The sequence below is a fragment of the Geotrypetes seraphini genome, chromosome 8 (assembly GCF_902459505.1).
Source record: "Geotrypetes seraphini chromosome 8, aGeoSer1.1, whole genome shotgun sequence".
NCBI classification, from domain to species: Eukaryota; Metazoa; Chordata; class Amphibia; order Gymnophiona; family Dermophiidae; genus Geotrypetes; species Geotrypetes seraphini.
The window spans coordinates 86485648-86509529 of record NC_047091.1 but is presented as its reverse complement, the minus strand read 5'-3'; the positions used below and the strand labels follow the sequence as shown (position 1 = coordinate 86509529).

Here is a 23882-nt window from a genome sequence, read left to right as displayed (position 1 = left end):
AAGACATGACATATTGGATATCATTGGCATAACAGAAACATGGTGGAATGAAGAAAACAAATGGGACACAGTACTACAAGGATACAAACTGTATAGAAGAGATCGAGTAGGGCAGAAAGGTGGAGGTATTGCTCTATATGTTAAGGAGGGAATAGATTCTGTTGAAATGGTTACAACAGAAATGAAAGAGAAGCTTGAGTCACTCTGGATCAAAATTCCTGGTCAATATGGCGCAGATACGAAAATTGGCCTTTACTATCGTCCCCCAGGACAGGCTGTGATACGTATGGGACATACCTGTAGTCTGAGAGGTTTTTTTTGTTTGTAACAATGGCTGTTTAAGAAACCATCTGCCATGCAAAAAAAAGGATCCTAATACCAAATAACAACTTTCTTTTTTTAAAAGGGGAACTAGAGTTCAGAAAGATAACTTGCACCTGGCAAGACAGGATATGGATGATTCAATCGAGAGAAGGGGGGGGAAAGACAGGATGTGCATACATGGTTAGTGAACTTTTCTGTGATATGTTCATGATTGAACACATAGACAAAACCGGATCCTGACCATAATAATTTGAGCAAAAAAGTGCCTAACTTGTTTGTGACATGTTCATGATTGAACACGTATGCAAAACCGGATCCTGACCATAATTTGAGCATAAAAAGACAGGCAGAACTCAGTGGAATCGGGACTTCTCGGGACTTCTCCACTGCTGACGAGCCGTGTGATGCTGATATGAAATGAATGCGCTGCCTCTGATAGTCGCTGGTCCTCCGATATCAGGGTGATGATGCAATATATGGTAACAAATTATTGATTCCTTACTGCATGATTTCATTATTATAAAATTGTATGAATAAACCTATATTATGCTTTCAGTCATCTGTGTATGCTATTAATTTTCCCAGTCAGGGAGCTGGTGAGGGGAAGGGAAAGTGGGATATAGCATTACCCTTAGAAAAATAGCAATACACAGGCGGAGGAAACTGACTCAGAAATGATGGAGGAAATCAAACAAGAATGCAAGACAGGAAATGTAATTATATTGGGAGACTTCAATTTCCCAGGGATAGACTGGAAACTAGCAACCTCCAACTGCGGCAAGGAGGCCAAGTTCCTGGAGGTGCTAGGGGATTGCATCCTGGAACAAATGGTAAAAGAGCCGACAAGAGGCAATGCCACCTTGGATTTGGTCCTAAATGGCCTCACGGGACCGATAACAGAAGTGGAAGTCGTGGTTCCACTGGGAACGAGTGATCACAATGTAATCAACTTTAAACTTGACATCGGGAAAGGGAAACATGCCAAAACCTTAACCACCACCTTAAACTTTAAAAAGGGTAAATACGATCGCATGAGAGCCATGGTAGAAAAAACGACTCGAGAAGATGGTGGACAAACTTGAAACGGTAGATCAGGCATGGTCCCTACTGAAAAATACTATCACAGAAGCACAAGAACTCTACATTCCGAGGATTTCCAAAGATCGGAGAACAAAGAGCAAAAGAGAACCGGCATGGCTTACCATACAGGTGAAGGAAGCCATAAAAGAAAAGAAGGACTCTTTCAAAAAATGGAAATGCATAAAGACAACCGAAGCCTGGAACAAACATAAAGATGATCAGAAGAAATGTCACAAGGCGGTGAGGGATGCCAAACAGGAGTATGAGGAAAAAATAGCCCAGGAGGCCAAAAACTTCAAGCCCTTCTTTAGATACGTGAAAGGGAAAAAACCTGCAAAAGAGGCAGTGGGACCCCTGGACGACCAGGGAAGAAAAGGGTACATCAAGGAAGATAAACAAATCGCAGACAAACTAAATTCCTTCTTTGCGTCCGTCTTTACGAAGGAGGACACCTCAACAATACCTGAAGCGGAGAAAGTGTTTGCAGGAGAAATAGAAGACAGCCTCACCACAGTTGAAGTGGACTTAGACCAGATATACTATCAGATCGACAAACTTAAAAGTGACAAATCCCCTGGACCGGATGGAATTCACCCGAGAGTCTTAAAGGAATTGAAGGTTGAAATCGGAGAGTTATTGCAAAAACTTGCAAACCTGACAATCAGAACTGGACAGATACCGGACGACTGGAGGATAGCGAACGTCACGCCAATTTTTAAAAAAGGATCGAGAGGGGAACCGGGCAACTATAGGCCTGTGAGTCTTACGTCTGTCCCCGGCAAGATGGTTGAAGCACTGATCAAGAATAGCATAGTCTGGCACTTGGACGCACACGACTTGATGAAACCCAGTCAACATGGATTCAGGAAAGGGAAATCATGTTTGACGAATTTACTCCAATTTTTTGAGACTGTGAACGAGCAAATTGATAGTGGGAAGCCGGTGGACATAATATACTTGGACTTCCAGAAAGCGTTCGACAAAGTTCCACATGAAAGACTTCTCAGGAAACTACAAAGCCATGGCATAGAGGGGGATATACAAAGGTGGATAGGCAAATGGCTGGAAAACCGAAAGCAGAGAGTGGGCATAAATGGGAAGTTCTCCGACTGGGAGAAAGTGACTAGTGGTGTACCACAGGGCTCGGTACTTGGGCCGATCCTTTTTAATATTTATATCAATGACCTGGAGGAAGGAACAACCAGTGAGATCATCAAGTTTGCAGATGATACAAAACTATGCCGGGCAATCAGATCGCAGGAGGATAGAGAGGAACTCCAGAGCGACTTGTGTTGGTTAGAAACATGGGCGGAGAAATGGCAGATGAAGTTCAATGTGGAGAAATGCAAGGTAATGCATTTAGGCAATAAGAATAAGGAATACGAGTATACAATGTCAGGTGCAACTCTGGGGAAGAGTGAACAAGAAAAGGACCTGGGTGTACTGATAGATAGGACCCTGAAGCCGTCGGCACAATGCGCGGCAGCGGCAAAGAAGGCAAATAGAATGTTGGGCATGATAAAGAAAGGAATCTCGAGTAGATCGGAGAAAGTTATAATGCTGCTTTATAGGGCAATGGTCAGACCACACTTGGAATACTGCGTCCAACATTGGTCTCCCTACCTAAAGAAGGATATAAAACTGCTGGAGAGGGTGCAGAGACGAGCAACAAAACTGGTGAAGGGTATGGAGAAACTGGAATACGAGGATAGACTTATAACACTAGGATTGTTCTCCCTAGAGAAAAGGAGACTGCGTGGGGATATGATCGAGACCTTCAAAATACTGAAAGGAATCGACAAAATAGAGCAGAGAAGATTATTTACATTGTCCAATTTGACACGGACTAGAGGACATGAAATGAAGCTAAGGGGGGACAGGTTCAGGACTAATGTCAGGAAGTTCTGCTTCACTCAGAGAGTGGTTGACGCCTGGAATGCCCTCCCAGAGGAGATTATTGCGGAATCGACCGTCCTAGGCTTCAAGAGCAAACTAGATGCATATCTCCTTAAGAGAGGCATATAAAGATATGATGGACTATAAATTACGCCAGGGTACACCTGGCATGGACCAAAGGTCTGATCCGGAGATGGCAGTTCTTATGTTCTTATGTTCTTATGTTCTTATGTATATTCTTCAGCCTCTGGCTCCCTTATTGTTAGTGTTAGTTGCACACAGCAGCTTGGTTCCCTGAGGTTGTTTTTGAAAAAAAAAAAAAATCCTGTTCATTGTTGTTCTAATTATTGTTTTAAGTTACAGAGCAGAACATAATTGTGTTATGTATGTTGGGACATTCCCCATTTCCCTCCTTCTTTGTATTCTGTTCTATTGGAGCTTGATTGCTTTGGGACATAACTGGAAGGGGAAAATTGCCTTCGCCTGTATGTGGAAGGTGCTCAGAATTGTAAGTATTCACACTTTTGTAAGTCTAGTTTGCAGGCACATATTGATCACCAAATGTACGGACCCCTGAGAGGTTTAACAGAAAGAAGATTATCCAGGTAAGAACCTAATCTTTCATTCACACCTCACAGTAATTTGATTCTTCTTAAAACATATTAGCTCCAATTCTTTTTCACAAATGGAAACGCCTGCTACTTCTGAGGTCTGTCTTCCAGCATTGTTTAGATCAGCCTCATAAGTCTTCCTTTGTTTTGACAGGGGGACTCAGGGGGCCCATTGGTCTGTGAAGAGCCTTCAGGCAGGTTCTTCCTCACTGGCATTGTCAGCTGGGGCATTGGATGTGCTGAAGCAAGAAGGCCAGGGGTCTATGTCCGAGTAACAAAAGTCAGAAACTGGATTCTGGATGTCATCTCATCTTCAGCCACACTTGCAGTGGTGACCTATCCAGCAATGGACACTACCAGAACCAGCAAAGGAACCACAAGGACTCAAAGTCCAAGCTCTACCAGCATACCTACACAGTCACCCAGCATCTTCACTAGCAAACCTGTCATTAGTACCTCACTGATTAAAACAAGCAGCAGACCAGTCAGCATCTCCAAGCCTCAAGGTACTATCACACTGATTATTTAGTTGTGTGTTGGCAGGTCTAGAGTGCAAGCAAAGGATTCTGGGATATTAAACAAATCTGACCCTGGGAATGTTAGGGCAGATAGACTGAATGGCTCCTGCCCATTCAGTCTAACAGAAGACCTTAGAATGCCACTAAATTACTCCTAAAAGTCCAGTACTTGAGATTAACAGTTTGAATAGTACTGGGGAATATCATTGCAAAGCCCTGGAACTTCAACAGATGTGATAAGGACAGGTGCTTCTTGTCAATCCAGAGCCATTGTTTCAAACAGATACCAAATTGTGACAAAGGAAGCTACTGGAAGATACTATTTTTAGAACAAACTCAAGTCTATAAAGACAGGCTGCAGCACCTTGATCTCTCACTTGCTTATTTTTTCTTGCTCCTTCCTCTCTGTCTTTTCACACCTATACACCCACCATTCATTCAGGCCAGGGCACAGGCTCTCTCTGCTCTGCTATCATTCAGGCAGGACATAGACATACACACACAGAAGCAACTCTAAATGTAATTTATACTCTATATTTGCAAAAGCCTATTCCTGCACCATCTGGCTCTTTTCTTATTATCTTTCTTCCCACTGCCTCTGAGGTCTGAACCCAGGACACAAAATAGTCTAGACAATACAAAAACACAAAAGATTACAATGGGGTTATCCCACTGCATATTGTAGCTTTGATTTACTTAACAAAATGAAAGCTTGTGAGGCCATCGACAAATAGGTCTGAATCACACTGATTTTGATGACATTGCTATATGGTGACCCTGCTCTCAGCATGCAGTGATAGGGATTAGGACAAAAAGGACAGATGGAGATTGAGGGTGAAGATAACATGAAATTATTTAATCTGGTGAAGTCTGATAAGACCCTGGGATGAGGCAGAATACAAGAAAGTGCTGCTCTGTTTTCACAGAAAGTAGTGAGTTTTGAGTACTGTGCACGAAGATATGGCAAAATATTCAATAAAACTAAATGATGACTATTAACCCATTATTCAGTGCTATTTAACCAGACAGAAACAGCTCCTGACCAGTTAAATAGTACTTAGCTAGCCAAGTACTAATATTCAGTGTGAGATGGCTGCTGCATATTAGCACTTAGGTGCTGATTCTGGAAGTGGTTCCTGCCACGGCAGGCGCCTACAAAATGGACCCCTACCACATGTCAACCACAGACAAGTACCGCTTCCAGAATTGCAATGAGCATGGACCCTAGGTGCCAGAAATTTAGGCCAGGACTTAACAGGCCTAAATTTCTGGCACCTAGGGTCCTGTCAGAATTGCGATCAGTATGCACATAGTGATGCCGAAATCTAACCCTGTCCCTAAACATGTCCACTTCTGGGCTTCGGCATTACTATACACTGCTAACCACCAGGGACCTAGGCGCTGGTCGCATAGCAACAGCTATATTATTTAATGAGGGTTTAATTGGGTTTTAATTAAATCACCTATGTTAAGCACCTGTAGGTGCGATCTAGGCGCCTGCCAGTGCCTAATGTAAGGCGACTTGTTTGTGAATCTGGGCCTTAGTGGCTAGCTAGTTATGTCATGCAACTTATTCGTCTGTCTGCAGAATTTAAAGGGCTGGCCAGCTAAGTGCAGCAGCTAAATTTGGATGCTTAAATAGCTAGTCTATTTTTGGCTGCTATAAACTTAGCCGGCCAACACTTAATATTGATTTATCTAGCAAAGTTTATAGCGACTAAAAATAGGCCAGATATTCAGTGCTGATCACTGGAAATGGCCTGGAATGAATAGCTGGGCTCAGCACCGACTATTGGAGTCAACCTGGCTAACTCCTGCAGTCTGAATATCGGACCCTATGTATTTTATTAAATTTTTATTTATCACTCATATTTTTTTCCATTTTAAATCAGTTGCAGCACATTTACGATATAGCTTATGGGGATCCCTAAGTCCCATTAGCTAAAAGCTCCTGCAACCTTTCCTTCCATGTACCTGCAATGAGTAGTGTGATACACATTGCTTGTGTCGGCCCCCACAGCGGAAATAGAAAGTTATTATTATTATTATTATTATTAGGTTCTTATATCCCGCCATACCCAAAGTTCTAGGCGGTTTACATTCGTTACATTAGGATCCGGTCTGGACCCGGATTTACAAAAATTTTATCAGAATTGCAGGTAGCGCGGAAGGAGGCACAGGTTTATCATAGTTGGGTTAGAAGATAAAATGGAGGGAGTGGGAAACCAGAAGAGGGGGGGGGAGAGGGAGGTGGGGGTGGGGGGGGGGTTGGAGTGTATGCGGGGAGTAAGGACTAAGGGTCTTGTTCGCGGAAGAGGTGTGTTTTGAGAAGTTTTCTGAAGTCATAAGGAAGGCTGTTGGGCCAATGCAAGAAGTGTGTATCAGTTACTTTGCTCGCTGACAGTGAAGATCGGCTTTTCTAAAGGTATGCAGCATCAGTGGTGGGGATGGGGCTTGAGAGATGGGATCCCTCAAGTGAGAGAGGGAGAGATGGGATCACCTCTGGGGCAATGTTCTTCTGTTCACCCATCTGGGGTCCAGGCCCACCCAAAATTGGGTGTCTGGCTATGCTTCAGTAATGGCAGTTGAATGCCCTCTCTCTCTGGTATTCACACCTAGGAATTTTTCCTTATTTTTTTTATTGCGAACCAACTGTTGTCAAGAGTGTGCATTCATTTAAAAAAAGAGCACACTGTCCCATTAATTCAATGGTTCTTAACCTTTTTTCAGTCGGGACATACCTGATGGATGATGCTCACATATGTGACACACTTCATACATGATCCTCATGGACTTTTGGTTTGGTACAGTATCCACAAATACCTTATCTCCCCCCTAACAACAGGTGTAGATCATAACTAGCATATTTTCTCTATAGAAGTTACCATAGGAAAAAAATTTCTGATTCTCATTTCATCTGAGTAATAGCAACAAATCTCCCTACTACCAGGCACACTGTGAAATAATACAAAAAAACTTGGAAAAATAACTTGTCATAGATGTAGCAAATTGAATTAGGACAAATTATAGTACTAAATCCTGAGATACTAACAACATGAACCCTATTTAAGAATAGGCAGTGCTACAAATTTTACACAAGGCTCTAAAATGTCAATACATTTACTACTGGTAAAACAGAACAAGTGGGACTGCTACAAAGTTCTGTTTACATGTAGTTTCTGTGTAGAATACCACATCTCAGTCACACACAAAACACACGCAAACTATCACCAAATATAGAATAAGGGATCACAAATTAGAAACATAAATATGAAGATGATAATTGAACTGACACCCAAAAAGTCAAACAAGGCAGGTACCACAATATGGGAGAAATTAAAAGAGAAATACATTTCCTCATACTGAACAAAATACAAATACATACTGTAGGTATTATTCCACTATTTAAATTTAGAGAACCCACTCTCAACGGAAGAAAAAGCCTCAGGTTTTCTTTAGGTAAGGCATGAATGCTCAAACCTCCTCCACCAACATCATCGACCAAAAAAACTTCTGGGGAGAATGTGCCTCTCCGGAAGTTTTTTTGGCCGATGTTGGTGGAGGAGGTTTGAGCATTCATGCCTTACCTAAAGAAAACCTGAGGCTTTTTCTTCCGTTGAGAGTGGGTTCTCTAAATTTAAATAGTGGAGTAAATTTGAGTATTGAATATTGATTTCCCACTAGCACCAATATTTTGATTTAGTACTGTAGGTATTACACATTTCCCAAAGCTAACAAATTCCTGTTAATAAATTCAAAATAAAATACTTTTTTTCCACCTTTGTGACCTGGTCATTTAATTTTCCCAAGCATGTTGCTCTCAGTTTCTCTCTTCTGCTTTCTTGTCTGCTCTCTTTCCAGTGGATGCTGGCTATTTGTCCTTTCTCCACTTTGCTCCTATCTTCTTCCTTTTCCTCACTACATCCATCTTTGATATATTTCTTCTCTCTCTTTTTTCTATCTACCCATTCAAATTTTACCCTCTCACTCTTCAGTCCTCCACCTACTCTATATTTCACATATCAACTTTATATCATCTCCTCTCACCCTCTAGCTCTATTTCACTCATTCTCTGGCCTTCTAGTCCGTTCTATTTTGCCTACTCCCCATTACACTTCTACCACCCTCTTCTCATTTATCTCCTTGACAACCCCTATGTTCTCTCACACAAGATTCCAACATATCCAGTGTCTTCCCTCCATCTCCCTTCTTATGCTACTGTAGCCTAGCCTCTCCTCTCTTTTTCTCCACCCACACTTATAGCTCAGCTTCTAGTGTAAAAGGCACATGAGTTCTGACTAGTGGGTTATTCTCCTCTAACTGCGAGTTGTATAGAAGATGTTATCTACCTTTTTCAGCTCCGCCTCCTTCCTTCCTCTCAGGGCTGTGCTATAGCTCCAGTTTTTTCTTTTACATGTGAGTTGAAAGATGTCTTTCTGCTCTGCTCTGAGTGTACTTTATTTTTTTTTTTGGGGGGGGGTTATCTGGATTTGGAGCCTTTTTGGTATTCAAAAGGTTCCCAGCAGCCCTGCCTAGGAGAAGACACAGGACAACACAGTAGCTAGCAGGGCAACCCTTTTACAGGGAACCTGTGTAGACAGCCTGCATTTAATAACTGTGGTGTTTGGGGACCATTCCTCTAGTAGTGAGACTTAGTCCTGGTTGTTCCAGAGTTTGAGTGCGGGCTATTTAGCACCATAGTGGTCCTGAAAGTTTTAGTGGGTGTCAGCTGTGTTTCCCTCCTCCTTTCAATGCATATGGAGCTGTGGGGATCTGAGGTCTCAGACTGGCTTCAGTCCCACTGGCAGCCCAAAGATTACAGCTTTTAGACACTTATACATGCTTGTCAGAGGCAGGAGTCTTCTCCATTATCCAGCTGCAGTGTGAGCTGAAACAGGCAAAGCAGCAGCACGGAACAGCTGAGTACAGGCTATTATAATCTATGGGAGAAGCGGTGGGGAGGGAGGGAGGTGGCTGAAAATTGTTGTTTTGGAGGTTGCAGGGGCTTGGTTTAGGGTCCACCACCTCAAAAATAAAACCCTTCCCTGATTTTTTTGAATGTTTATATTTAGGGTTCCCAAATTTTACTATTGTAGAATCCGGACCCATGGTCCCGCCCCCAGGCCCTCCCAAGTCCACCCAGTCCTTCCCTGTTCCGCTGAAGCCCTACCCTGTTCCGCCCCAGCTTCAACCTCCAGCCCTGCCTCCCCCCCCGTCAACCTGTTCTCATGCTTGGAACCGCGTTGGGGGTTTGAGTCAATGCCTTACTGCCCCAGAGTGTATCTTCAATCTTGGAAGATTCAGGGTTTCAGGTGGAGGCCAGTAGTCAAAAGATGGTGGTAGTCCTTGACTAGAGGGAAGACCTGGCGGTACACTGCTTTTTTTAAGCCAGTGGCTTTGCTGGAGTTTATTACAGACTCACTGTGGGAATTAAAGCTAGAACCCCCACATACCTCAGCTGTACAGTATTCTGTCATGAGCAGCTCTAAGGATCAGACCAAATTTTATTCCTTTGCATCCACACATTATAATGCTGGTTATGGAGCACTGGGAGGCCCCTTGTGGTTTGCCTGGACTATGACAAAGCTATACCTGATGGCTCCAGAGTTTCAGCAGCTTTGTACTGCCTAAGGTGGATTCGTTGATTGCTTAAGTTACCAAACATATTTCTCTGCCTAGTAAAGGTGGAGTGATTTTAAAGGATTTGCAGGATTGCAGGATAGATTTAGCTCTCAAAAGGCAATTTGAGGCCATGAATTTGGAACTAAAGGTGGCAGCAGCAGCCTCCTTTGTTGTATTCACCAGCCATTCTAGATTATGTCGGATTCCTGTGATGGATGACAACACCCCAGTTAATGTCAGGGGTGGATTGAGTAGCAAATGTTCTTTATGACACATTCAGGGGTATGAGCAAAGTTTCTGCTTATTCTCTCTCCACCCGTAGAACAGGCAATGGACAGGAGATTTGACTTCTAAAGCCATCTTGAGCAGACGTCCCTTCAAAAGCCAAATGCTCTTTGGTAAGAGACACGGCCAATGTGATAGATTGTCGCTCTTAATCCTTACAGACTGTAGACCACATGCCCCGAGGGGGTCAGGTTGTGGTAATTTTGTGGCTCTCGGTGGTTTCGTCAGTACTCAGGATGGTTCTCTGCCCAGAGATCAGCTCAGGGTTCTCAACAGAGGTTTGGAAGCTTCAGGCAATCTCAACCCTCTGGTTCTCGTGCCACAGCAGCCTCCAAGAAGTCCCAATGATGCTAGGTCTGTAGCCATACCTCCACAGATAGGACAGTGGCTGTCTGATTATTGGGAGGCTTGGGCACAGATTTGCTCAGACTTTTGGGTACTGGACATTATTCAACGGGGATAGAAGCTCAGATTCTTTTGTCCTCTGCTGGACATGTATGTGGACTCTCCAGCCAGTCAGCCAGAGAAAGCAGCCAAAGTCTGAGCAATGGTGAAATGACTCTTAAGATATTCATACCGTAGAGCTTGTACCAACTGAGGAATCAGGCTTGGACAGATACTCTATATACTTCATAGTGCCCATGAAAAACTATATGCACACAAACTCAGGTATCCTGCATTATAGTATACAGCATGAGCCACAGGGACTTGTGAACTTGTCATTTCATAGTATCCACAATAAGGGTGGGTGGGGGGGAGGGGGAGAGAGAGATTAGTATACCACCTTTTTTTTTGTAGTTTTACAATCACACTCAAAGCTGTTTATATACAGGTACTTCAAGCATTTTCCCTTTCTGTCCCTGTGAGCTCGCAATCTAGCTAATGTTCCTGGGGCAGTGGAGGATTAAGTGACTTGCTCAGGGTCACAAGGAGCAGTGTGTAATTTTAACCCACAACTTCAGGGTGCTGAGGCTGTAGCTCTAACCACTATGTCACACTCTCCTCATTAAACTAAGGCTTATTCAACCAAGACTTATTCTCAGCAAGTCTGGTACCTATGGGAACCTGGAAGCTGTAGGATTGCAAGAGGCCTTGCTGGGCCAAGTAAAAGAAACTCTGCTCAATTGTTATAGGGCTTCCTAAACCTGTCCTGGGGATCCCATAGTCACATAGGATTTCAGGATGTCTGCAATAAATATGCTTGAGAAAAATATGAATATACTGGGCTTCCTGAAAACCTCATTTGGCTATGGGGTTCCAAAGACAAGTTCAGAAAATCTTGCATTACTACAAGGACCAAAGCTCTGCTATATATTGTGTTTAATATAATAGCAAAACTGGAAAATTGGCAAGAGATCCAGAGTTCCTCTAGCACAGTGGTTCTCAACCCTGTCCTGGAGGACCATCAGGCCAGTCAGGTTTTCAGGATAGCCCTAATGAATATGCATGACAGAGATCTGCATATAATGGAGGTGTCAGACATGCAAATCTGCTCCATGCATATTCATTAGGGCTATCCTGAAAACCCGACTGGCCAAGTGGTCCTCCAGGACAGGGTTGGGAACCACTGCTCTAGCATTTCAACAGTGGAAAACAAAACTTTATTCAATATATTTCCTCCTCAATTTTTTAAAAATTATTATCCAACTTTCTATGGAATGATAAATCACCTAGGATTCCCAAGTCCAAGCAGAAACATCTGAAATGTCATAGAGGTGTTAATTTCCCTGACTTGTTGTTATATTATAAAGCTTTCATATTAAGACAGGATATTGAGTGAATTCTGTCCAATGCCTCTCCCTCTAATCCTTCATAAAAGTTCTATCTCATTTAATAATTTACATATTACCCCTGATTTGAGAAGATTTTGTATCAAAATTCATATGAATGGTCATGCTGCATCTCACTTTTATAATTTTTTTAAATCTTTACCCTCTGATATTATGATAAATCTCCTTAAATCATGGGAAGAAGACTTGGATTTCTCTCTATCTGATTCTTATTGGTATACTATACAGCTACTCCATATAAAAATCTTCCAAATCCACTTCTGTAATCCAAATCTATGTATTTTCTCCATCATATATCCTTCTGGACTTCATTAAAATCTTATGTTAATAATCCTTCATTATTCAAATATTGCTGGACTTGTGGACAAAGCATTGGTACTATTAGACATTTACGAATGTTCAGTTATTTCTAAATTCTGGTCATAAGTTTGATCTTTGATTTGTAAGATCTTTAATATTACTGAGTGTTTTTCGTAGAAAGTGATTATTCTGAAAAGCAACTGCATTGAGTCAACATTATCTCAGTGGCCGTACCTAGGGTATGTGGCACCCGGGGCCCATCATTTTTTGACACCCCCCCCCATCTATATGAAAAATATGATTTTTAGTACCAATCTACATAATCGCACCACAAGTAGTGATACCTAGGAAAGGCTGCATCTTAAACATTGCAGTGAGCACTAGAACACCAACACATACATTGTAAAACTAAACAAGCCAGATCCCGCACAGTCAATTGGTCCTGTAGTCAATGCCAACTGAAAACTATGTTCTTTTTCAGAACACACAGAACAGAGATACACCCTCGCCCAAAATGAATAATCACAAACTAAAAATAGAAATATGTAGACAAAAGTTAACTGATCCCCCAAGAAAACCAGACCCTGGATACAATGCAAACACCACAAAAAACAGTAACACATGTCCTCTAATACAGTGCAAAATATAAAGACAGTAGATGTAAATTTGAAAAACCTGATACATAACAATCACCACTATTATAAATTAACAAATAAAAATAAAACAAATAATGAGAAATAAAAAAATACCATTTTATTGGACCTAATCCCCGTAAGCTCGGTCCCCCATCCCCCGCAAACCACCTGATTCCATCCACACAAGCCTTGAATTGTTTATATTAAAGTATAAAAAGAAACAATATTCTGTACAATTGTCAATTTATAAATCAGCGTCTTCTCCCCACTCTCTTCCCCATTTCCCTTCAGCATCCTCAGCCCACTCTCTCTCCACTTTCCTTCAGCGCACGCACATAAAAACAAGCAAGTAATTTTATATCATTTTCATTCTATTCATTCATAGAAATTAAAGTCTAGATAATGCCAGTCACATAACAAAACATGATTTTACAAAAATAATTCCTGCAGTCAAGCCTGCAAGGATTACTAGATGTCTTTCAGCAGTTCCCCTCCCTCCCTCCCCCTTACCTTTGTGGCCAAGTCAAAATGATCTACCAACAAGAAAATTTTAAAAACACAAAGCACGCTGTACGCAGAGAAAATGTTAATTATCATTTATATTCCGCGGGTTTTCAAAGAGGTCAAGGCAGGATGACTTTATGCAATGTCACCTCAGTAACAACTATACAAAAATAGACAAATATTCCCCCTCCCTTTTTACTAAACTGCGATAGCGGTTTTTAGCGTAGGAGCTGCGCTGAATGCCCCACGCTGCTCTCGACGCTCATAGGCTCCCTGCGCTAAAAAAACTCTATTGCGGTTTAGTAAAAGGGGGCCATAGTGCAAAATATAGACAGCAGATATAAATTTCAAAACGGACACATTTTGATCACATAAGTTGAAAATAAAATCATTTTTCCTACTTTTTTGTCTGGTGATTTCATGAGTCTCTGGTCCTTCTTCTGGTCCTTCTTCTTTCTCTCTCCCCCTGGCTCCCCTCTTTATTTCTGCCTTCTCTTTCTCTCTCCTCCTGGCCCCCCTCTTTATTTCTGCCTTTCTTTCTCTCCCCTTGGTCCCCCTCTTTCTTTCTGCCTTTCTTTCTCTCTCCCCTGGCCCTCCTCTTTCTTTCTGCTTTCTTTCTCTCCCCCTTGATCCCCTCTTTATTTCTGCCTTTCTTTCTCTCCCCTTGGTCCCCTCTTTCTTTCTGCCTTTCTTTTCTCTCTCCCCTAGGCCCCCCCTCTTTATTTTTTTCCTTTCTTTCTCTCTCCCCTAGCCCGCACAAAGCCATCGTGCCGATTTCTCCCACTTCCACGATTCTTTCCCTACCCTCACCCCCAAGCCAGCAGCCGATTTCTTCCTGCTCCTTCCCCGATGTCCTGATGTCCTGAACTTCATCGGGCAGCAGCAGCATTCACAATTCACTGCTGTTGCCCACTTCAGGCCTTCCTCTCTGTCGGGTCCTGTCTTCATGAAAACTGGAAGTAGGCAGGACCAGGCAGAGAACAAGGCCTGAAGCCGGCAACAGCAGCGAATTGTAAACGCTGCTGCTGCCCGAAGAAGGTAATGGAGCACCGAGGCAGTCCGCTTCTCCCCCCTCCCAGCCGAACCCCCGCTGACCCTCCTATCTCCCCCCCCCCCCCGTGAACCTTTCCGACCTTCCTAGCGAGAGCAGCAAACCTCCTTCGCGGCTTTCTCCTCCCTCTGCCGCGTTACTGATGACGTCATCAGTGATGCGGCAGAGGGAGGATAAAGCCGACGCTACTGGAGGGAGGTTTGCTGCTTTCGCTGGGAGGGTCGGAAAGGTTCACTTGGGGGAGGAGAGATAGGATGGTCAGCGGGGTTTCGGCTGGGAGGGGGAGAAGCGGTCTGCCTTGGTGCTCCAAGGCCTGGCGCCCATTACCTTTTTCGATAATGGCGCCGATGCTGCTTTCGCTGGGAGGGTAGGAGCGCGATAGGGACCGGGCCAGCTGTGCACCCCCCCCCCTAAGGCGGCACCCGGGATGGACCTCCCACTCGCCCCCCTTGGTACGCTACTGCCCTGGGGGGAAACAGCCTGCAACAAGATCGCGCGATGCCAGAGATCTTTGCCTGCTTCGGTTGTTTCCTCCGCCGCGGTCCCGCCCCTCCTCTGACATCAGAGGAGGGGCAGGACCGTGGCGGAGGGAACAGTCGAAGCAGGCAAAGATCTCTGGCATCGCGATCTTGCTGCAGGCTGTTTCCAGACGCGACACCCGGCGCAGGGGGGGGGAACCGGACCGGAGCACCCCCTCAGGGCTTGGTACCCGGGGCGGACCGCCCCTCCCGCCCCCCCCCTTGGTACGCCACTGCATTATCTGATAATAAGACTGATCTGTTAGACTCACTACTTATATCAGCTTTGAAGATTATATGTGCCTCATGGAAGGATCTCTCACATGTTACTTATGATAGATGGTGGAACAAAATTGTGTTTATTATATAGATTTTAATACTACATCACTAAAAAAAAATGAACCTCTTTTATTAAATTTAATAAGAAGTGGTCATACCCTAAAGTCTTTCTCTCAAAACTGATGTAATAGTTTGCTTATGATTTATTCACTTCTCAGATTTGTTTGCTATTGTTCTCTGTTCACTTTATAAAATGCCTTAAAATAAACTAAGACTAAAAAAAACTTTATTCAATAACTATTTTATATTAATATTGTAAGAAATGAGAAAGTTGACACTCAAAAGGATTTATATATTAAGACTTATGTGGTTAACTTCAAATTTATTATTATTTTTTGAAATTCATGCCAAATTCTGCCAAAGGTGCATGTATTTAGGGGGAGGACCAGGAGGCTTTCTAGGGAGCAATGGTAATTGAATCAGTATTCAGAATCTAGATATCCAGTTATCTGGATAACTTGATTTAAGTAGGACTGCAAAAACAACCATCCTAATTTAAATGGATATCTAATCTTCTTAAGACAGTTTATTTTAATATATTTATCTAGATTTAGCTTGCATCTCTTCATTGGTAGTGCTAAGATATGAGTATTTTGCTGTTCTCAAAGGGTTTGTAGTCTAAGTATGAGGGCGAGTTTATTTCCCCAAGGTCAAAAAAGTACATTGGTGGGATTTTAACTCTGGCTTGGCTCAGGATGGAGAATTAAAGTAAGTAAGGAGCAATTAGGTCTGAAAGGAGTCTCAACATTCACAAGAATAACCTTAAACAGGACTTTATGTGGTTTAGGGGCTTACATCTTATTACAGTTTGAGAGAGGAAAGTGAGTAGACCCTCCTCAGAAAAAGATCAGTGAACTGAACTGCTTCAAATAGAAAAGTGCCACCACAGTTGCATACAATCAGTACTCCCTTTAAGGATTGGCCATGTGGGTACAAAGTTTTTCAGGAACAGCTGACACTTTATCTGAATGCTGCTAGGGACTGGCAGCTGGAAGTCACTGAAAACAAGAGTACCATTATCAGAGTAATATGAAATATGTGACTAAAGAAGGTTCATCTTGTCTTTCAGAATGTGGTAACAGACCTGGGCTGGCCAAACCCAACAAGATTGTAGGGGGTTTGGATGCTTCCAGAGAGGAGGTCCCCTGGCAGATCAGTCTGAAGGATGGTTCCCGGCACTTCTGTGGAGCCACAATCATTGGGGACCGCTGGCTGGTGTCTGCTGCTCACTGTTTCAATCTGTAAGCACCTGAGCTCTTCACTTTCTTACTTTATATGTTTTTAGATAATTCATTTTTCTCTTTTTAAAACATCTGTGGTTCCTATTTATTTTCCACCCTTGAAAAGAACTATTCTCCCCGCCTCCCCCCCCACCCGCCTTCTGTAGAATTTGTAGTGGGAGCCGACAAAGGTTCACAGCTAATATTTGTAGCCAGTGTTCCCTGTAGCTAAAAGGGCAGGCCACAGCTTCTGGCAGAGGGTATCCAATTCTGCTTTGACTAGGCCAGTAGATAGTGCTCTGGGGAGTCACCACTGTAAAAATTGAATTGCTATTAGAAGTACTTAAAAGCTACTACTACTTATCATTTCTATAGCACTGCTAGACATATGCAGCACTGTGCATTAAAACATTCAAGAGATAGTAAATCTTACAATCTAATCAAACAAACAGGACAAATATGGGGGTTAGGGAGTTTCTATACAATGTGAGTGGGGGTAGGAGTTAAAAAGCAAACTTGAAAAGGTGGGCTTTTAGCTTGTATTTGAATACTGCCAGGAATGGAGCTTGACATACTGGCTCAGGCAGGTACAGCAAGGAGAGAAGGAATATAGTCTGGAGCTGGCAGTAGAGGAGAAGGGTTCAGATAAGAGAGATTTGCCCAATGAATGGAGTTACCTTGGTAAGAAATATAGAAAGAGATAAGTGAGGAGAGATATCGAGGAGTTAGTAGAGTGAATGCACTTGTAAGTCAATAAAAGGAGTTTGAACTGTATGCAGAAATGGATGGGGATGCCAATGAAGTGACTTGAGGAGAACGGTGATGTGGTCATGGCAACTCTGGTCATGTGGCAAAATTTTGAATGGATTGAAGGGGAGAGAGATGGTTACTTGGAAGACTTGTGAGAAGCAAGTTGCAGTAGTCTAGGTGAGAGGTGATAAGGGTGTGTATAAGAGTTTTTATAGTGTGCTTAGAGAAGAAAGGTTGGATTTTGATGATATTGTAAAGAAAGAAATTACAGGTTTTGGTGGTTTGTTGGATTTGTGCAGAGAAATAGAGAGAGGATTCAAAGTTGACCTCGAGGTTGCGAGCTGACAAGACAGAGAGGATAAGAGTGTTATCCACTGAGACAGAGATTGGGGGGGGGCGGTGGGGAGGAGAGGTAGGTTTAGGTTGCAGGATAAGTAGCTTTAGTCTTGGTCATATTCAGTTTTAAGTGGTGGTGGGACATCAGGCAGCAATGTTGGACAGGTAGGCTGAGACTTGGGCCTGGACTCCTGTAGAGATTTCTGGTGTAGAAAGGTAGATCTAGGAGTCGTCAGCATAGAGGTGATATTGAAAACCATAGGAGGAGATCAGAGCACCAAGATAATGAGTACAGTTGGAGAAAAGAAGAGGTCCCAGGACAGAGCCCTGGATATGCTGACTGATAGTGTGATAGCAGTGGAGGAGGATCCACCACTGCATTCACTAAAGGTGTAGTGTGAGAGATAAGAAGAGAACCAAAAAAGAAAAGAGCCCAAAAATCCAAGTGAGGACAGGGTATCAAAGAGAAGGTGGTGATCTACAGTGTCAGAAGTAGCTGATAGTTCGAGAAGGATGAGGATAGAATAGAGGCCTTTGGATATGGTCAGGAAGAGGACATTGGAGACTTTAGCATGGGGCAGTTTCCATAGAGTGCTGGGGGCAAAAGCCTGATTGGAGTGGATCAAGAATAGCTAGGGATGACAGAAAGTCAAAGCAATGGCGGTGAACAACACATTCAAATAACTTGGATAAGAAGAGGAGGAGGGAGATGGGGTGATAGTTGGAAGGGCAGGTAGGATCCAGTGAAAGTTTTTTTTGAGTAGTGGTGTAATTAGAGTTTATATGAAGACATCAGGGACAGTTGTAGTGGAAAGATAGATTGAGGATTGTGATGAATGTGGAAAGAGTGGACAGTAGGAGAGACAGTACTGAGAATGCAGGAGGATGGTATCGATTCATCGAGTTCGTATAAATAAACTAGTGCAAAAATATTTGCTGAACAAAACTTTCAATAAATAAAAATAGAAAAATCGCACTTATCTTGTCATTATTAGTAGTTAGTAATTGCTTGCAAGTGTCGATATCAAAACCCTACGGGGACCCGTTTCACCATTTCTGGCTTCCTCAGGGGTCAAATGGTGCAGCTAGACTCTGTTGAAGAGGCAAAATGGCACTAGTTTATTTATAACGAACTCGCATGAACGATACCTCCTCCTGCATTTCTGGATAGAAATCTTTGATGATTCACCAGAGCAGGCATCTGAGAGTTCAATTATAGACTTGAAACAATTCATTGAACAAGTCTTTATAACGTTTGGTCTTAGGAATTAGCAACTTGTTCCCATTGCTTTTTGATTCACTATAAGTACTCAGCCATAGTCTGGGGAAAGTGATGGAGGGGTTGGAGGCGAGGACACTTTAAGTAGGGAGTTCAGTGTGGCAAAGAGATAGCAAGGGTTGGAGCTGAAAGAGTAAGTCAAATGGGTGTAGTAATTTTGTTTGGCAAGTGAAAGGGCAGACTTGAAAGTGGTCAGAAGGAATTTGAAATGCATGAAGTCAGCATGAGTGCAGGATTTGAGCCAAAGACGTTCAGCATACCTGGCATAAGAACGTAAATAGTGGATTTTAGAGGCTGGGATTTGGCCTGCCTTACAGAACATGGAGTGGGGGAAGAGAGGGTATCTAGAATAGAGGAGAGAATGGTATTATAGGAGGAGACAGCCTTGTATAGCATAGTGGTTGAGAGGAGGTACGAGACAATGGTGGAGAGAGAATGTATCGGTGATTGGCTGGGTCTGGGGGAAGGGTGATGAATTGTGAAAGTTATCAGATGATGGTCAGAGAGGAGAAGAACTGTGGTGGAGAAGTTTGTGATGGTAGAGTTGGAGAAAGCAAGATCAAGGCAGTGGCCATTCTGGTGCTTAGGGAGGGTGGAGCATGGCTGAAGATTGAATTAGGATGTTAAGGCTAGAAGCCTAGAAGCATAAGAGTCGGAGGGGTCATTAGCATGAATGTTAAAGTCACCATAAATGAAGGAAGGAGATGAAGGTTCAAGAAAGAAGGAAAGCCAGGAGTCAAAGTCAATGAGAAAGGAAGAGGACTTATCAGGGGGACGATAAATGATCGCTACATGGAAAGAAGAAAAGTAGTGAGACTGAGGAGAAAGAAGGTGTTGAAATCAACAACAGGGTGAGAATAACTGCCCAACACCTCCCCTGTGACCAACTGGGTGAGGTGTATGGGAGAAAAGGTAACCTCCATGACACAGGATGGTGGCTGAAGCAGAGCCAAGTCTCAGTTATTGCAAGCAGGTGGAGGGATCGAGAGATAAGAGGTCATGGATGTAGGCAAGCTTTTTGGAGACAGAGTGGGCATTCCATAGGGCACATTAGTGAGAAGAGGAACAAAAAAGAGATTGGAGACATTGTAATGTGACCTGCATGAGTAAGGTGAATGATTAGGAGGACCAGGATTGAAACTGATATCCCTGGCAGAGAGCAAAAAAAGGAGCAGGATAATACAGATGAGAGTAGGTGATGCATTGGGGGGGGGGGGGGGGTTACACTGCCACTGAAGCCACAGAAGTTGCACACAGAAAAAGTGGGTATGGTTTAATGAGAGGAAGAAAATGTTGAAGCTTTAGGCTGAGAAGAAGGTAGAAGACAAAAAGGAAGGTGAGATGATGAATTCAAAGTGCTAGTGACATGGTGTTGAGGACGGTTAATAGTTTTGGAGTGAGGAAAGAGTTTGGGAAGGTTCAATATCTGGAGATGGAGGTGTACAGGAACTATGGAGGTGGGGAGAAGTGAGAGTGGGGCACCTGGAGTGGGGAGGGGAGAGGGTTGGAATGGGTGGATTAGGGAGTTTGCCTGGAGAATGCTGGAGGAGTATGCAAGTGGCTGTAGACTTCCTCTGCAAGCTAGTGCCAACAGAGTGAAATGCCCATGGTGAAAAGTAGCAAAGGCCACATTCTCTTGGAAAACTGCAGCTGTTTTACCCTTTCACAACTCATGCTCTATTATCTATAGCTATGAATGTTAGAATCTCCCTACCTAGGATTAAAAAGTACCCATGGATATAGCGGTAGTGCAGAAATGCCAAGTTAACCTTTTGGCCATTCTTACTTTTGAACTTAAATCCCAAAGCAGTGTGGGATTTGTAGTATTTATTTATTCAATTTCCTAAAACTGTTCTCCCATGGGAGCTCAGAATAGTTTACATGAATTTATTCAGGTATTAAAGCATTTTCCCTGACTGTCCCAGCAGCATACCCGGGGCATTAGAGGACCAAATGACCTGTCCAAGGTCACAAGAACCCCCAACCTCAGGGTGCCAAGGCTGCAGCTCCAACCCCTGCGCCACACTCTCAGGCATAGCGAGGTAGTAGATAGCATGGCAAACAATGTCTGACAGGGATGGCAAAACATAGTTAATCAAACATGGTAAAACATAATATGACAATCATGGCATAGTGAGAAATAGTATGGTAAGCATAGTATTTCAAAGCATGGGGAACATAGTATGACACGACTTGGCAAAATTGAAGACATGGAACAGTAAACATTGTGTGACACAATGCTTCTGCTCATTGAATCAGTTCTGCGAGTCTCATAATGGGGTCTTAAGAATGAGGTGGTCAGAAATCCAGGACCATATGAAAAGATTCAGTCTGGAACTGAGTAACTTGGATCTTTGATAGTGACACTTGCCTTGGATGTAGAACCATTATATACAGTACTATCTTCCTGTAGAGCAGGGTGGCAAAGTCCCTCCTCGAGGGCCGCAATTCAGTCAGGTTTTCAGGATTTCCCCAATGAATATGCATGAGATTTGCATGCACTGCTTTCATGGTATGCTAATAGATCTCATGCATATTCATTGGGGAAATCCTGAAAACCCAACTGGATTGCGGCCCTCAAGGAGGGACTTTGATACCCCTGCTGTAGAGCCTTAGAACTAAAAACACCTTATAAAATAACCCTGGGTGTGAAGATGACATGCAAATTTATACCTTGTTAAATGTATTCCTTGCTTATAAGTTCAACCTTGTTGTATACTTTTTTTGGTGTGTGGTTGGGGGGGTATAAATGGATGCTCAGCTGCCTTTTTTTACCTGCTTTACCAAATGATTCTCAAAATGGCAGTTTGTAGCATTATTGGCATAGCTAGAGAAAATAATTTATAGTCTAACGGGAATTGAGATTTTTGAACTCTAGTTTCCCTTATTCTTTGCATATTGCTTTAACCACTGAGCCACTCCTTATATGTTCTTGAATTTACATTCAGACAATTATCTCTTATAATTGAGAAACATCAGAAAATCTGGATTTAAGGGGATAATTCTATAAAGAAAGCGTTAAAGAAATCAAGGGTAAAAGGTCATAGATTTGATATATTGCCTTTCTGTGTGTATAACCAAAGCAATAGCATAGTTACTCATCTGTAGCAGGTTTCTCCGAGGACAGCAGGTAGATATTCTCACATAAGGGGTAATGTTGTCCATGGAGCCTGGCATGGATACGTACCAAAGTGTTCTGTCACTTTAAAACTATCACTGTCCATACCACACGTGCACCTTCCCACCCGACATCAGCTCGTGGGACCTTCAGTTCCTTCCAAAAGCTACAAAGCCAGCTAGGGGAGGTGTGTAGGTTGTGAGAATATCTGCCTGATGTCCTTGGAGAACACCTGCTACAGGTGAGTAATTATGCTTTCTTCGAGGATAAGCAGGCAGTATATTCTCACATATGGAACTTCTAAGCTGCCAGGCTCATACCTCTAGGACAGGGGTGTCCAATGTCGGTCCTCGAGGGCCACAATCCAGTCGGGTTTTCAGGATTTCCCCAATGAATATGCATGAGATCTATTTGCATGCACTGCTTTCAATGCATATTCATTGGGGAAATCCTGAAAACCCGACTGGATTGCGGCCCTCAAGGACCGACATTGGACACCCCTGCTCTAGGAAGAGGATTAAATATAACTGTCATGAGGCTGGTGAAATCCATAAGGATGGAGGGAAAATGGCTTTTAAAGAGAGAATACATTGAAATGTGAGTGTAGACTTCTTTTAAACTTAGAGAGCAAAGCCAATTGTTCTTTTCCAGTAAGGGTAACAGAGTTCCCAGAGAAACCATGGAAAACTTATCCTTCTCTAAAAATTTGTTGGGACTGAGCATGGAGGTCTAATATTTGACTCAGATCTATGGTCTTTTTTGGAAATAAGAAATATTTGGAGTAGAACCCTTTGCCATTCTCCTGTGGTGGAACTGGTTGTATTGCACTGAGGTGAAGAAGTGCTGAGAGTTACTGGTGAAACAGAGATTTCTGGAGTGAGTTGAAAGTAGACTCTTTGTGGGGGGATGGGTTGGAGGTGTTTTGAAAAGGTGTAGGGCCTATCATGTTCCCTTCTGATTTTTACCTTTGAATCTGCTTGCCATGGAGTGACTAGCTTTGTATCTGCTTGTTTCTAAGTAACTTGGTGTTGTTAAGTTTTAAAGTACAGTATTATCATTTCATAGAGCGAATGTGAAAATACACTTACGGCTTGCCCTAATCTTAGGAGATGCTTGTTGAGTGTGAATTTTATGAAAGAAGAAATTTCTTAAGATTTACTGAACTGTATTTATTTATTTGTTTTAAGTTTTATTAAAGAAAGCTTGATTATGGAATCACAAAGTTAAGCCTGATAATATTATAGGCTACAGATTCAATGAGTTCATATGTCTGGGATCCTCAGGGATAAGCCTCAGAACAGTAAAATCAGAAGCTGCTTGACAATCAGAGTTGTCTGATGTTATCTGGGTCCAGCATCTATAGAAATTGTGGATCAAATCTCCCACTGGCAACTCTTTTGGAAGAGAAAAAGAGACTTTGGCAGTGCTCTCTGTGAGAAAGTCAAGAAGTCTACTGAGATTTTGATGGAAGAGACGTTTGCTGTTTTTTTTTGTTTCTGTTGATGAGTAGAGGGGCATGATGAGGAGGCAGGCTGAGAAAAACGACTCCTGAATGGGTAATAAGGTTCTCTTCTATAAGGAGCAGAATATTTCCTTGGCTGCTGTGTGGTTGGAGCAGATTGTACTTTGGACAGTGTTGTGTAATCAGTATGCTTCTTTATCTTTTCAGTAGCTTCTTTTATGCGATCCCCAAAAATGTCATCTCC

The 23882-nt window shown here is 42.8% G+C and overlaps 1 protein-coding gene across 1 annotated transcript in view; it reads left to right on the top strand.

The window, feature by feature from the left end:
* Nucleotides 1-23882, top strand: part of TMPRSS9 (transmembrane serine protease 9) — a 162885-nt gene that overhangs the window by 98381 nt on the left and 40622 nt on the right. The window contains exons 13-14 of the mRNA XM_033956023.1: nt 4066-4417; nt 16543-16714. Of these exons, the coding sequence (XP_033811914.1) occupies nt 4066-4417; nt 16543-16714 (524 nt within the window). The remainder of the gene's footprint in view (nt 1-4065; nt 4418-16542; nt 16715-23882) is intronic.